Genomic DNA, 17,060 nt, shown 5'->3' with positions numbered 1-17,060 from the left:
CTGGGGCAGCTCGCTCCAAAAGCTGGAGGAGTCAGGCAGCCCAATGAGCCAGCTGGCCCAGGAGTCTGGAAGCCCTGGGGTCTCTGGCCCTGGGTCAGTCCACATGGCAGGATTGACTATGAGCTGTGAACCCTGAAAACCTGTCCCAGGATTTCGGGAGCCAGGAGTCTGGATACCCTGTGAGTCCCGGCTCAAGTGAGCTCTCAGGGCTTCCAGGCTCCCTGCCACAGAGCCAGGAGTCTAAACCTTAAGAGCTCGATCTAGAGACAGGGCTTCCAGCACTGCCTAGCAACGAGGTCCCCAGCTTAAGAGTTGGGCAGCTCTGGGAATCAGCTGGCCTGGTAGTCTGTAAGCCCTGGGGATCCTGGCCATTGGGCAGACCCCAGAGCCACAGTCCCTAGGAACTCTGGGGTCTCAATTCCTAGGCAGTTCTACAGGCGGGCTGCTAAGGAGCTGGGCAGGCAGGTTTCCACTGTGTGCTTGATGGGAAAATTTTGAAACCTGCCTGACAGGTTCCTTTGGAAGATTAGTCAAAAAAAAAATTGCTTTCAGAGAATCTGCTTTTTCCTTCAGAAAATTTCTGACCCAGCTCAACTGCTCATCTTGTGGCTGAATTCATTCTTCGTCACTATATAGCAGCCAGTAGAATAACAATCAAACTAACACTTGTACATGCAATATTCATAAAATAATATAGGCATATTCCATGTCCTTTGCACACATGGCATCTGGAAAAGAAGAAAAAGGGAAAGCGCAAGAGCCACTTTTTAGAAAGGAATAGTAGTTAGGTGGTACAGCAGTGTCTGGACTATTTTTTAAATGGTTGCTATAGAGCTGTAGCTCTTTTGCTGTGGAAGTTAATGGGCCAGGAAGAAGCATGATGGGCTTCTACACTAAAGGAGTAAGCTGTAACCTGTGTTTGATTTTGGCTGTGTCTGTCAACATTCCTAAAATAGAGAAAAGAGTGACAAGACAGCTAAGGGGTTAGAGGGTCTAGATTTAAAACCCTTTTTATATTAGTTTAATTTTGTATAGCTGATTATTATTTATTATTTGTATTATTGTAGTGCCTAAGAGCCCTAGTCACGGACCAGGACAGCTAGGCACTGTACAAAGACAGAACAAAAAAACCAGTCGCTGTCCCAAAGAGCTTACCAGCTAAGTATAAGACAAGAGACGACAAATGGATACAGACAGATGGCAGAGTACAAGGAAACAACAAGGCAATATTAGTCAGCGTGATAGGCTGTGATCTCAGCACACCAGTGGCCTAACAATTATCAAGATTTCTGTGGATATCATGGAAAATGAGAGTTTTGAGTAGAATTTTGAAGGGGGATAATGCATCAGTTTTGCAAATGTTTATGGAGGAGCTGCTCCCAAACATAAGGGGACAGCATGGGAAAAAGCATGAAAGTCCTTTTGAAATTTTAGCAATTGGTTAATGGAAGCTGGCATCATGGGTCAATCAGAGGCAGGAGATGACATCTTATTAGTGAATGAGAGGTGATAGGCAGAGTGGGAATAAATTGTAAAGGGCCTTGAAGTAGCTTATGTTTGATGTCATAGAAGGGAAGCCAATAGAGAGATGAAAAGAGGGGGATGACATGGTCAAAGTGATGGGCTAGGAAGAGATCTTTGCAGCAGCATTCTGAATGGATATGAGCTGGCCACTATTGTGTTGGTCAAGGCCAGAGGAAAGGATGTTGCTGTAAGTGAGATGATGAGAGCCTGGATGAGAGTTTTTTAGCTACGCGGATGAATAGGAAAGGCCATATCTTACAGATGTTCTGTAAAAGACTCTGTAGATTTTAAACGTAGCCTGGATGTGAGGACCTAGAGAGAGGTCTGACTCAGACCTGAGTGTTAGGAAGCATGATGAGATTGTCCACAGTGATCAAGAAAGGAGGTACAGGGGAAGGCTGAGGGAGGGGATGTAACAGCTATGTTTTTCTCATGGCAAGCTTGAAATGATGACTAGACATTCATGAGGGGACAGGCCATGTTTTTAGTTTGGAAAGAAGGGGACAGGTCTGGAGGAGAGAGGGAGATCTGTGAGTTGTTAGTATAGACATAGTTGGATTTGAGTTTACGGATGAGATTACGCAGAGATAAGTAGTAGAGGGAAAAGAGAAGTGGACCAAGAACTGAGCTCCACAGAAAGCTGGAGGGGGATGAGGAGGATGATCTGAAGGAACAATTAGAAAGGTAGGAAGAGAAACCAGGAGAGGACAGTCACAGAAGCCAAGGGAGGACAAGATTTCAAGAAGAGGAGTATAGATTATGGTGTTGAAGGTAGCTGCCACATCAAGAAAAATGAGAATGGAGTACTGGTTCTAAGCTTTGGTTAGGAAGAGGTCATTAGAGATTTTGGGCAATAGCAGTTTCAGTGGAGTTCAAGGTATTGAAGCCGAATTCGAGAGGGTCTAAGATGAAATGGAGGAGATGAACTCCAGACAGCAATTGTAACTGCATGTTCAATGAGTTTAAGGGTGAGATGGGTATAGCTGTTATGATGGGAGTGACTAAATATGTTTATATTGTGAGGGGAAAGAATCAGAGGCGAGTAAGAGGTTAAGGTCAAGGGAGGGGCTGAGACTGAGTAAATGGGATGGGACAAGTGGAAGAGAAGAGCAGACAAGAAACATCTACATCTGTGATATGGGAGGAGGAGGGGAGATTTCATGATGTATTTTGTTAAGTCACTTGGAAGAAATTGGCAAGATTCTCTGCAGAGAGAGACATGGGGAACAGGAGGGTTTGAGGAGGGAGTCAAAGGTGTTTTTGTCTTTTTTTTTTTTTTTTTTAATTGTATTTCAGTAAAAGTAAAACTAATTGCCCTCCTGATGTCTCTTGTTTCTTATCTTTGTTTCTTATCTTGAATTAATTTCCTCATACTTAAGTATCTATCTGTTCCTCAGTTTTAATGTCTATCTCTCTTCTGCTGTATTCTTTTCCTATACAGTTTTCTTCTCCCTTCTATTTAGTAAATCTGTCTTTTTAATCTGTTTGATTTTCTTCTCTCCATTTTTCCCTCTTCCTCTTCGGTATGCCTGCTGTTCTGGCCTTTTTCTCTATTCATCCTCCCCTTTCTTCCACCACTTCCTTTAATACAACTTTATCCTTTCTCAAACGTCTGGCTGCTTTTTCCTTTTTTATTTCTTCCTACCTTCATTGCATTAGCCCATATTTGCTAATGTAAACAATCTAATGTAGCCTGCTAAAATCCAAGAACCTCCAGTAGATTTTGGATGAATGTTAGAGGATTTTTAATCCATAAATGTTGAAATGATGTAATCTTTGAATTTACCTCTTTGTTCAAGAATTATAAGGTTCAATAAGGGCTGTATCCTGAGAAGTGCTGAAGAGATGAAAATCCTATCATCCATTAAACAAAATGCTGTCTAGATATTTGGGGCTTATGTAACTGGGCATATATACATATGTATCCTTTCTAAACCAATGTAATCATTCATTTTAAAAAGAGGCACCAGTTATCATAATTAGTCAAAATAACAAAAAATTAAGATAAGAAACTTAAACAAATATGCTCATTATTTACAGCTGGTCCAATCTTTTATGACCAGCGTAATTGTAGGACGTTACTATTTTAGCGGAAACATAAATGTGCAACAGCAAATACTCTTTCAAGTTGAGTTAGAAAATGGTAGATCTATTTTCAAGAGTGCGTGTTGTAAAAGCCATGGAATAGCTGTCTTTTCAGGCAAAGCTTTTTGTTCAGAGACTTTTGCCTTCAAGCATTTAATCTCAAAGAGGTTATCTCATGTTAACTTTCATTCAATTTCTATAACAGCATTTTTTTTTCTGCAGTCCATCTGTTTTGTGAGCTCAGTTGCTGTCAAGTACAGAGAGACTTTTTCCCAAATATAGTTCTTCATATTGCGGTTGTTCTAATTGAGGACATTTTCTCTCATTGCAGATTGTTTTGTATTTCTTTAAGGCAAATGAGGCATTCTAGTGGTTAGTTGTAATTTGTTTTCTTCAGTGGATTTCCTGTAATGCACAAATGTAAAGTTTTATTCACCCTTGGTCCAAGACTTTTGTTTTCCTCGCCTGTGCGCATCTGTGTTTGCCTTTACCACAGGTCATAAAGTATATTTACCCAGCTGAGATGAAGCTGATTCTCAGTGGATGCCTGACAAAAGCTAATTTACTATTCTTTAACTTAATTTGGTTTTACCATCATGTTCAGGACCACAAGGTCACAATGCATTTATATTTTTTCTTCTAGAGCAACCTTGATTATACTGTAGTTCAAATTTATCAGGTTTAAGACTGATCAAAAACTTCAGTGAATCATTCTGACAATTCCATTTAGTCCTCTATTTTCAGATGCTCTTCATGTTTTACTGCAACAAAGAAATTACTTCAGCTGACAAAAATACCCTTATGAAATGTGAGTTTTACGCACACAGTGTGTCTGTGCACATGCATATTGTCAGTGTAACATACCTCTGCAGTGCCAGGTGCAATGCCTACATAGGTCCATCTGCTCACTTCCTGCTCCAAAGTACTCAAAGCTGAATACATTCATACCAAAACTGTGCTGCTCCACATTTTTCTTCTTCAGCTAATTCTTTGGGCTGGAAGAGGTGTGAAGAAGGCAGGAGATGGGATCTCAAAGACTTGGGATATTTACTATCTACCGCTCCAACCCATGGAATGCTAGGACCAGTAGTTATGCTCCTGTTTAATTTCTATGGGCCATAATCATCCCCTATGTGAAAAAAAATCTCTAAGGAGTCTGAACAGTTGGAAGGCTAAGTTACAGATTTAGTTGCTGCAAAAGTCTGTGAAATAGGTAGAGCTAAGGATCTGTGTTCCAATAATGGCAGTAGTGTTAGTGCTTTTAATAAATATGGTCTGATTTGCCAGGGTACCTATTGTGTACTCTCAATAATATAGATTAATATTTCAAGATGCAGAAAATGGATTAAACATCCTTGGTGGTACAACCTTTCACCAAGTAATATTTCATCTGCGGTGACATTTCTTTGCACCGCATTTTGTCAAGAACATTTTGTCTGGAATGTATATACCACAGAAGTTTAAATGGGATTTTGACTTGGGAATCTTACATCCAGGGTCTGATGTGTATCCTACTGGAATTAAACATCACCCACAAATCCTATGACACAGATGTGATGTCCCACAACACTATCTCTGTATGCAATAAAAAGTCTATAACAACAGGTCAAGATGCCGTGGACCCAACAGACTATATGTTGGAGATGGTGACACAACGTTTTTTCAAGAAAGGAGGTGGCATAGTTTAAAGTAGTTGCTTCTTGGTAAGAAGCAAATATGAAAAAGTATTAAAGTGTGATTTGTATTTGTATGTTAGCAGTGAGATTTCAAGTAGGCCTTGATTTTGAAGATCTAACTGAAGATACAAAAAAGATGTGTATTTCATCAGCTGAAGAAATGAAGAAAGACCGTAAATATAAAATGGACATGCCAAAAGAGTCAGAAACCATAAAAGAGGTTTGCTTTATACTAATTATGAAGTTATACACAATATGTAGTTTGTATTTCCATTCATTGCTTTTCTGAAAAACATTTCCCTTTTTACTCTTCCTTCTTCCTTTTCTCACAGAGGATTTAGGTCATGATGATCTACCCTCTTTCCCTCTGGAATCCGTTCCTGTAGCCAAGTCCACCTCCCTGTGCCAAAACTAAGCAAACAAGCTTGATGCATGGGGTCTTGCGGTGGTCAGAGTTGGGGAACACCACTCACATTAAATGGGGGAATTTTCCAGTTGGTCTACTTTGTGGTTCTACTACAATACCCACCAACACACTCCCTCAGAGGATGCCCTCTCTCACCTCCCAGTGCAATATATATAATTCTAATGAACTTTGCTCCATCTTGTACACTGCACAATCCCACTGCTTCTACTTTCTTTGGGGCCTTTCACCCAAATGAAGAGATTCAGGTCAGGATTTGCCCCCTAGGACCTTAATGTAATGGTATTATATTTACCCTGTGCCTTATGTAACTTTAGGCTTCTGACACTGGGGAATAAGTTCTTAGTTAAGACATTCGCCTGAATCAATTACGTCATTGCAAATACACAAATAAAGAGTAATAGGGATGTTAGAACTTTAGGGAGATGTTTCATAAGTGATCAAAATAAAGGTGTATAAAATGCCTCTGGTCAAAATTTTTTACATCAAATTAGACACCTAACCCCATATTTAGAAACCTAAATGATTGGGCTGATTTTCAGGAGTGCTGAGCATCCACAATCCCAACTGAAGTCAGTGGAAGAGCAGCAGTTCTGAAATTCAGTCCATTTGATCAGATGGCTACAAGTCCCTTTAGATGCCTAACTTTAGGTACCCAAGTTCGAATATGTTGGCTGCTATTGTTTTTATTATTGTAATACACATTTCTAAGGCCTCAATCAGCATAGCATCTAGGAATTTGCAATACAGGCATTTAATAGTAGGTACCAATGAGAAAGCAGTTCTTGACCTCTTCCCCCTCACTAATAAAGTTGGATAGATGAAGAATACCTGTGGGGGGTTGGTCCTGAGTATTCAGGCAAGGTCATTCCAAACTCTGTTATTAGAACACTGCCTGCAGAAAGATGAATCCTGCATCATACCCTGAAAGTATGGTAATTCAGATTCAACCTGATCTTTGGGGGGAGTAGTGAATTCCATAACTGAGTGCCTCCCCTTGAAAATATCCTACCTACTGACACTGCAGGTTTGAACCTTGGGTGCCTCAGTTGTAACATCCCTGTCAATTGCAGCTGTTGCAGTAGGGAATGGAGTAAGGAGTGTTTTTTCAGATAATCAGGCTTTCATTAATTCAGCACTGTAAGGAAGAGAACAAGTATTTTGAAGTGAACCATAGTTTCTGGGAAGACTTAGAGTACCAAAGTAGAGTGCATTGTAATAGTCCATTTCTGAAGATGACAAATGCATGGATCACCAAGGCAATGTCAGAATCCAAGAGGTACAAGCATAATTTCCTGGCCAGCCAAATATTGAAAATACTCTATTCAATTTGTCCTCTGTTAGATGGGTAAGGAGTTGAATTAATAAATAAATGCACAGAGCTATCAGGAGTAATTCCATTCAGGTCAGTGGACTTATACCAGTTTAAAACTAGTGTAAGCAACATCTGAATCAGAATGTCATATTTTCCTGTGATATATATGTAAAATAAGAATAACTCAAGGAGATACTCATTTAAAAAACAGAGGCAGTTATAGACTAAAACAATGTTTTTTAAAACATTAAATAACAGTCTATTTAACAGGTGGTTAAAGTATGAAATATCAATAGCCACTGAATATATCATATGGTATTATTTAAACTCAATTTTACTGGGCCAAATCCCAAAATATGTGAGAGAAAATTACTTTTCCCATTTGCTCACCCTGTCTAAGCTGCACATTCTTATCCGATCCCGCTTGCAAGATATTTCAGAGAAAAACCTAATCTCTTCCAGGGTGGTATTCAAGCGGCCAGCTTCCATTCCATTATCAACTCTGTCTGCTTTAGAGTAGGACCAGCCCAGACTGAACTGCTACAGGTCACTATCAGCAGCCACATTTGTAGCCATTTGAAGCATCAAGCAACATGAGCTGGACATGACAGACAAGCCTAAGAGGTTGTGGGTAACCCCACATTTTTCAGGCAACACTGCTTTGCCAGAAGCCGCCTCCCTCCTCCTTGCCACAAAGGAGCTTGTTGGCCTGCATTTCTGTCTCTGGTAAACAAAATGCTGTAACTCCTAGCACGACCAGTCTGGAGCAAGTTAATTTTGTTTTTTAAGTTTTCAGTTTCATCTCAGAACATTTTTAATTAATACCGTAATGATGAAAATCATAATAAATTCAAGCTCCTTTTTCATGAAACACCCCCCCCCATCCTTTTTTGCTATTTATACCTAAAGTAGAAATTTTTAAACATAAGCTTAGATTTTATTGGGTGAAATGCTGGCAGCATGGACCAAATACCCTGGGGGTACATCAAAATGTCATCAAGCACAGCTGATACAATTGAAATTACCAAAAAAGTAGAGGCTGTCATGCTCTGATCTAGTTCTGTGTGGATGGGGCAAGGGCACTTCTTACTACTCTCTCTGCAGGAAAAAGATGCTTGTGAAAAATCAGTTTACCTATGAAACACCTCCCTGCATATTGTTTCATAAATATACACACTGCATAAACATAGACCTAGGACCAGATTAAACTGGTTAAATCTAGAACAACTTCAGTGAAATAGAAATATGCTAGATTTGTGTTGGCATAACAGATCAGAATCTGGCCCTTACACTACAGTCAAATCACTTACATAAAATATGGTTCTGAGTGTCAACAATATATAACCAACCTTTTGTCTAGGTAACAAATATGTTCCCTCTCTGTCACAAGACAACTTCAAGTAAAGCAGTAAATAAAACAACAGAAGTTACTTACCATCCATAAAAGGACTCATATGAAGGTATAGGTGATGCATGAGAACGCTATTTTTAGGATTAAATGTGATTTTACACTCTGAATGTCAGTCTCTTAATCCTGACTTCAGTTTTATTTCCATATGCTCTCAATATTCCTGAAAATAATTTGTCTTTCTGACTGGCTCTTGCATATCTGTATCTTCCGGTCACCCTGGGAAGCAGTATAGGAGTGGCACTTTTCCAGCCTCTGCAGTGGCCAAATCCCTTAATGAAGCAAGAACATAAATGGAACATACATTGCTGATGCACATCAACTCTTTCCAGGAATGAGTCTAGATCATAGCAAAAATTAATTTATTTTCTCTGGATTTAGACACACAATTTTAATTAAAAAACAAAACAAAAAAACACCTTGACTTTTCACCAGTGTAATCTCTTGAATTAATTTTCCTATCTACAGATGCATTTTTTAAAAAAAACACATGCTTTAAAAATTGAAACTTGAAAAATAATGTTGCTATTGACACAGAATTTCAGTGGAAGAATGGAGGAAAGGAAAAACATGAACATATTACAATTGTAACAAGTAATATTTCAGTCCCTGTCATGTCTTGGAAAATAACTACTGTATTTTCCTACTCAGTATTATGCCAGATTTGTAATCTTTTGCATAGCTTTATATTTGGCCTACAAAATCAAAGGGACACTTTCAACATACGTTTGGCACAAAATTAAATAAATTTCCCACAATTAAAAAATATCCCAGTGAGAACAGATGTTTTAAAAGAAATAGACATCTCTGCAGTGTCTGAAACCATTACATTGCAGCGCTGAGAACCTAAAAGTGAAAGTGATTATAAATAAAAGCAAAACTAGCTTCATTCTCCAAGCTGAGAAAAATACTGAAAAAAGAAAGGAGATAAATCATATCAAGTAAATTGGATTTTAATGTTTTTTCACTTTTAATTATGGTATTATTAGTAATGTGGTTTAAAAAAAGTGTGTTTACATATAGGGTCAAATCCTTAGCTTGTGTAATTCATCATAGTGCCAGGGAAGTCATGCTGAATTGTACCAGCTGTGGATCTGGCCTCAAATTCCAGGAAAATTTTTTTCTTTAATTCCTTTCAGATCGTTTAAATTATAGCATCTTCTTAAAAATAAAATCAGACAAAAGTGCAATTTTTACCTAGTATTGTTACAAGTTACACCTAATATTAATCTATCAAAACAATTTAAAGTTGTGTTCATGTCAGTCATTTCCTTTTGCAGTCATGTCCCAATACCCAGGTTTATTCCACTTCCATCTAATCTTTTTATTCATCCCTCTTCCTCTCCATTTATAAAGTTCCTACTCACCTTAGTACATGAGTATCTCAGCTCTACATTAGCATTAACAATAGGCAGATTGTGATCTCCCATAATAAGGATGAATATTGTGCAATATAGTTTGAAATGAAGTTCAGTAATCACTTGCACCACAAGATATTTATATTGGTTTAAATTTAATATTCCTAATATATTGCATTGATATAAAATATAATTAAAATGAGCTGGACTTTACTGGCAGCTGTTCTTCATGTGTCTCAGGGGAAATTTCCCCTCAAAGGACTTGATCTTGCTGTGATTGAAGTCTATGGGAGTTCTACTATTTTAAGTAAAGACATGACAGTCTCCTATAATACTGACAAGAAACACAAGTGCATTCCCATGTTTCAGCACAGATAACCACCCCCAGTCTTCTATAGAAATAATAGTATCTGGTTATCCTGGGTTCACAATACGTAGCATATTAACTTTTTTATAATTCAGAATTTTTATAATTGTGGGTTTTTTCATTTCTCATCAGGGATATTTGGTAATATGTATATCCAAAATTCCATTTTGCTATATTATTATATTTGCAAGAAAATTAGTCTTATAATAATATGCTTAGCTGACCTTTATCCACTCTGTACAGTCCTGTTATATTGGCTCAGGTCCTGACTTCCAGCGTGTACTCTTCAGAATCGGTGGTCGAAGTCCTCTGGTCTCACATTATCTTAAGATGCATGAAATCACTGATGGTGTCTCAAGCTCTTTGACTTACAAGATGAATCGTACTGAAATTTGCAAGCTACCATATCCTTTTCTGCTGTAATCTGAGCTGTGTTTTTTATAAACCATTCTTCTACGCCTTTAACTAAAATGGTTTAATTTAGCCAAAGGGAAAAAAAAGTGAATGCATTTCTAAAGTCTACCCATGCATTTTGTTTTCTTTTTCCATTATGTTCAAGATAGTTGGACAGTTTTTTCTTCGCTAGACTAAAACAGACCACAGTAATGCAGAATATCTCCTCAAGCGGTTAGAGCAAAACAGAAAAACTTAGCAGATGTACAGCATAAAGATGGAATGCGATTGGTCCCTGATCCTGTTATCCTTAACATAACATTAAAATGTCTATATGAAACTTCTCCATAACTTTATCAAACATTTTGTCTTTTAAATCCATATATCAGAGATAAGTCTGAACCAGAAACATAAATTCAAAACTTCCCAAATATTAGGGAAATTCCAGCTTCACAGCTCAACCTATTTCTGTTTTCATCCTGAACCAGTACCCTGGATCCAAACACCCCTAAATAAGTTCAGATTCAGATCTGAACCTGGATATGAACTCTGTGATCTGGACACATCTCTGGTATGGGCCTGCCTAAACCTTGGGAGATTTTATCTGTTGTGTTGTGGTGGCTACAGTAATATACCTACCACCTGTGTTTACATTTTAAACCAATGGGTTTGGGAACTGAGGAGTTATTAATTAATTTTGTTCTTTACTTGTATAATTGTTTCCAGCTTGTCTGTTTTTGGTAGATTTAATGATTCCCTATAAAGATTAATACTTGAGTTCCCTCAGGCATTTTCTGATGTGAATTTTCATAGTTGGGATCTCCAGTGTACCAAAATGTTTCCACATGATAGATGGGAGGGGGGGGAAAACTGTTCTGCAACTGTTTGGCAGTTTATTTCATTTTTGGTAGGGGTTTAAATATCAATCTTTATTTTAGTTATGCCGGATCAGGATTCTTAGTATTAGAGATGGTGCTTTATAATTATTTACATAGTAGTTAATACAGTTTAACTGAAGCCATAGTTCATTTACACAGTACATTAATGTCAGTAGATATTGTGGGCCTGATTCTTCTCTCTCTCCAGCTGTACTCCAATATAATTCCAATTACTTCAGTGTGTTAGGGGCCAGATTCTGACCTTAGTTACATCAGTTTAAATTCAGAGTAACTCCACTGAGTATGGCAAATTCTGCAGTGACGTGTGGTACACTGGAAGATTCATTTATGTCCTTTTCCATTTTATAACTTACTATTTTTAACATTCTTTGAGGTTTCTCTTATTTTCTTGAAATATGCAAGACACAAGTTAGCAATCTTGTTACTAAGCTGACTAATGGGATAAGTTCAGTCTTTCTGTGAAACCTGGTTATGGGAGGCTAGGCTAAAAATATTGCTAAGTTGTTCTTCAGATTGTGAGCCGAGGTCCCCAAAATAAGTTATCTGCCTTGTGTATGGGTGTGCTGAGAGCAGAAGCTTCCTGCTGTTCTCTCCCCTTGAATGCACCTACGCTGGGCAGCCATCATTTGTCCCTTTATATATAAAGATTAAACAGGCAAATTAACCCATAGGTAGTTCATACATTAGCTTTTGTAACAACTTTCAGTGTAATACACAATGTGCATGATCTTGATTTTCAAAAATGTTCAGATTTTCTCTCTGAAAAGTATGAATTGTGAATTCATGAATCACAGGTTTTATTACAGTCTCACTTTCTAAATGCTGGAAACACTAAATAGCCCACATCCAAGTCATCCCTAAAAAACAAGATGTTGATGTTTTGTTCATAGCTTAAAACCATCTATTCATTTCACAGCCAAAACAGAACAAGATGGATGATCTTTCATGCTTTAAATAATGAGCAGGAGGCAGCTCATGAAGGCATGTTACGAAAAATCTTTAAAAAAAAAAAAAAAAAACAACCTAAAACATGGACAAATATCTACATTTTAGTGTACCACTCAGATCCTGACACAGCACAGAACATCATAAAATAACTCAAGTGCACAATTTTGACCACAGACTTAGAGCATCTTTGGAGAAGAATGGTTACTACCTTTGTCATTAATGGCACATGTTATAAAGTCATAATTTACAAGAAAAAGAAACTCCTTATCTCCAGCAAATATTCGTAGGAACTAAAGACAAGCTCTACTGAACATACAAAGCAAATAAGAGGAAATGCCGTAAAATCAGAGTTCAAAATATCATCCTTCTCACTAAATACTTCCTAGACATAGAAATGTGGAGTACAAAAGTCCATTCTGGAAACACACAAACTATGAAAACTAGTCCAGTAGTTGGCACTTTCAAAGACAAATAAAAACAGCAGGCAACAACTGGTGTACTAATTTCATTTAGGAAATACTTTTTCCTCCATCAGTGTAGGTGGTTTTGTATCTCATTAGTGGAGCTAAAGCAAACCATTGAGTTTCAAACTTTGTAAAAAACCAACCCCCTTAGGCTTGCTTGGCAGAGTTCACAAACTCACTGCCACTTTGTTAATGATGGAATAAAAAAGAACTATAAAATGTACTTAGCTACCATCAAGCTTCATCACTCAAATTGCTACAAGAAGTTAATGTTGCTTTCACAAGCTCCTTCTGCCATCAACTACAGTGGCTCTAAATGTGACTTTCTTGCTGTATATGGGCAGCCGAAGGAGGAAGACCAGAAAGAGGGTCCAGAAAGAATAAACTGAGGTGAGACTGCTATTTTAATGACAGGTTTCAGAGTAACAGCCGTGTTAGTCTGTATTCGTAAAAAGAAAAAAGAAAAGGAGTACTTGTGGCACCTTAGAGACTAACCAGTTTATTTGAGCATGAGCTTTCGTGAGCTACAGCTCACTTCGTCGGATGCATAGCATATCGTGGAAACTGCAGAAGACATTATATACACACAGAGACCATGAAACAAAACTTCCTCCCACCCCACTCTCCTGCTGGTAACAGCTTATCTAAAGTGATTATCAAGTAGAGCCATTTCCAGCACAAATCCAGGTTTTCTCACCCTTCCCCCCCCCCACACACACACACACACATACAATTACCAGCAGGAGAGTGAGTTTGTGTGTGTGTGTGGGGGGGGGGAATTTACTATACAATAGCTTATCTTTTGCAAACTTGTATAAGGAATTTGGGTGACAGAAGAACAAAATCTTGTGGAATCTTCCGTATCAGAGCACATAGGGGCAGATAAGCAATTATTTAAAACTATTTTGTCATCTCTTTGAAGAAAAGTAGGGTGGGATCCACAAAGGGATTTAGGCATTGTGACACTGAGTGCTGTGGTGCCTAGAAAATCACAGGAACAACACTGCAATCCACAAAGCCTGAGTTAGGGACCTGGGATCCCTATATAATTAATAGGGAGAGATAGATGTCTTAGAATGTGAGCCACAAAACCAGCATGGGAGGTCGGGAGCCGCCACAGTTACTCAAAGGGACATACTGACTAGAGGACTGTGTGCTAAGCGCTGCCCCTCTCACAGAGACAGGCACCTAAGTCTGGGTTGCAGGGAAGCACCCATATCACTTGTGATCCAGCAACTTGGGGAAGATACGTATTCAGCTGCCTAAGTCACAGGTCAGTCTGAAACAAAACATCCAGCCTCTGTTATAACCTTCAGCCTAGTTGATAGGGTACTCCCCAGGATGTGGGAGCCCCCTTGGTTCACGCCCCCCCTCTTCCTGATGAGGAGAAGGGACTTGATTAGGGATCTGCCAGGGCTCAGGTAAGTGTCCTAACCACTATGAAATACTTTAATGTGGCATGTCCTCAATTTCTCCTATTGAAGTTGTGCCACTTTAATTTACATAATTTAATAATGACGTCTTAATTGGGCCAGTGAAAGAGATTGAATGCCTCTATAGTCTAGTGATTAGGGCACTCACATGAGAGGTAGCAGATCCCTGTTCAAATCCTTTCTTCCCCTCAGGAGGAAGAGGGACTCCCACATCACAGGTGAGTACCCTATCCACTAGGCTAACAGTAGTAAGGGGGAGTTTGGCGTGAACTTGCCTGAGGGGCCTGATCTGGTAGGTGGCCTCTCAGCATACCTACCAGATCAGGCACCTGCACACAGCTTATGTGGCCAAACGGCTATCTTTCCCAGTTTGTGAATCGCTCAGGACCTTACACAGAAGACAGGTGCCCAGATACCTGGAGTAAAGCTGCAGAGCGCATACTCCAGAGGCAAAAATGTCAGTGCTGAGTGAGTTTAGGCCCCTACAGGGTTAGGAAGCAATTAAACGGCAGTTTAGTAGTGCCTAAAAATGTGACTTAGATGCCTACCAAAGGGACGTAGGTGCCTAATTACCTTTGTGGATTGCGCCTGTAGTCACTCCATCTACCACAGTTAGAGTCCACAGTTGTATGAATAGTACCCCGTGGTCAAAGGTCAAGAAGATAGCTGACAGACCTAAAAGAGTGAGCCTGGATACCGAGATTATCAACCAGCAAGATCAATGAAGTTTCCATGCTACATCCAGTCCAAAAAACAAATTGACTGGAATCGAGGAAATCTGAACACTCTGAATATTGAAACAGGGCAATAACTGAACAGTTTGTCAGCATCAAGAGTTTTTTCTTTATTTATTTGGAGCAAGGTTGTAGTAACTGCTTCTTTCAAAGAAGCTGGCATCTTGCTTCCCTGCTGGGAAGTACTGAAAGTCAGCTTCAACAGTGGCCCATCACCTCCCCATTAGCCTTTTCTGAGTTACAGATCTTCAGGTGCATCTGTTTACCTCCACCAAGAAACAAAGCCCTCCCCAGGACATTAGTCCACAACCTTTCACTCTGTCAGATGGGCTTGTGAGAAGAAGGACCTAAAGAAAAAGGTTTTGAAAACTCATCTGTTCTGCTGTTGACATAGTTGATTTCCTCCATAAAGAATTATACAGGAATTTAGTTGAAAATACCCTCAAGGTTCAGGCTTTTGCCATAAAACATTTTAAAAGCAATGTAATAGTATTTTTTTTGGTCTTCAGTCCCCCCACCCCCCCAATTAAGTTCCTTGAGGTCATAGTTAATATCTGGCTTAGATCAAGTATATGGCTCTACTATGTAACCTTAACTTTAATTTTAAGGAAGTTCTGTAAATCCTTACTAGAGTCCCTTGGTTCAGATACATTTTATTTCCTATTTTTTAGTGTGGTTGTTAACTCAGCTATGGAAGTAAGGGAGTTGAGGTTAGGTTCTGTAGAATTTCAAAAAGACTGGTAGCCTGTACAGTTCCTATTTCTTCTCAAAAATGGCTGTCTAAATTCCTCTTCAAGAATGGGTTTTCCACACCCAGTTCTGTCTAAATTCTTCAGAGAGAAGCCATCATATAACTTGCATATAAGGAACACTAGACTGTGATCATTTTGCATTTTTTATTCATATATTTGTTTGAAGCTTTTTTAAAAAAAAAATCAGATTCCATAAACACATCTTAATATTCTACAGGAAGGGGAAAACACAGGTTAGAAGAAAGGAAGATAATGAAAGATTCTAATCACACACATTCAATTAGGGGAAAGGAAAAGAGTTCTCCAACAATTAATCAGTACAATTTAATTCAATCTGTAATTGATATTTGAGCAATGAAAAAAATCACAAAAAAATTAAAGCAGCATGACCAACAAAATTAAAGATGTCTGTCATCCAAGACCAAAAACAGAAGTTAATGAGTTAAAGAACATATCTAAAAAGATCACTTAGGGCACCAGGAAGTAGCTGTACAGTGAAAACAAATTAAATTCACTAGATTAATCAGGCAAAGAGAAAGTCTTTAATAATAGCTTCAGTGGAAACTGCACTACAACTTGTGTTCAAATCTGCTTCAGGATCCCTTGAATAACTAATTTGAAGTCAAGAAACCATTTGTTTTGATCATTGTCAAAGAGAAGATTTTTAATTCCCATCCAAAATCACACCCAACTTGGCTGGAAAGAAGACAGCTGCTTGGGCACCAATGTGTTCCAGCTGTAAGTAACTTTTGTGTTGAATTATTTGTGTCTGATGTGCCAAGATCATCATCCGACAGAAGGTACATTTTCTTTTTTATTTCTTCAATATTAATATATATGGTCTCCCAGGTATTAATTCTCCTGGCCAAGATCAATTCTTCATGAATATTGAGAAAGTTAAATAATCTGATTGATTTAAATTGGGGGTGCAGTAGAAAGATTTTTTTGCCTGTTATCTGAGATTCTTTCCAATTTAAAATCTAGTAAATAAACCCAATAAGCGTTTGACGCATCTCATTTCTTGCTTCTACATCAACCACCAATCCTTAAATACCAAGTCATCTCAAGGTTTTACTTTTAATTTCCATAACATTTTAATGATTAAGGAGAACACTTTATTGATAAATGAACCTGAAAGGTGATTAATACTTTCAGTCTCACTTGATAATATTTTTACTCTCATTTTGCACATTTTTCTTGGTAGGAATCTTGCACTGCGAGGTACTGAGTGCCAGGGACTGAATAGGAAATCCTGGCTACAGTGAAGTCAATGGCAAAAC

General features: G+C 38.4%; 1 protein-coding gene across 4 annotated transcripts in view; it reads left to right on the top strand.

The window, feature by feature from the left end:
• Window positions 1-17,060, top strand: part of FAM227B (family with sequence similarity 227 member B) — a 174,035-nt gene that overhangs the window by 147,004 nt on the left and 9,971 nt on the right. For all 4 annotated transcript variants that reach the window (XM_074966386.1, XM_074966382.1, XM_074966385.1 and 1 more), the window contains 2 exons: window positions 5,366-5,505; window positions 10,401-10,562. In XM_074966386.1, coding sequence (XP_074822487.1) covers window positions 5,366-5,505; window positions 10,401-10,562 — 302 coding nt within the window. The remainder of the gene's footprint in view (window positions 1-5,365; window positions 5,506-10,400; window positions 10,563-17,060) is intronic.

This window comes from Natator depressus, chromosome 10 (assembly GCF_965152275.1).
Source record: "Natator depressus isolate rNatDep1 chromosome 10, rNatDep2.hap1, whole genome shotgun sequence".
In the NCBI taxonomy this organism is placed as follows: Eukaryota; Metazoa; Chordata; order Testudines; family Cheloniidae; genus Natator; species Natator depressus.
This window is presented reverse-complemented; position numbering and strand designations above follow the sequence as displayed.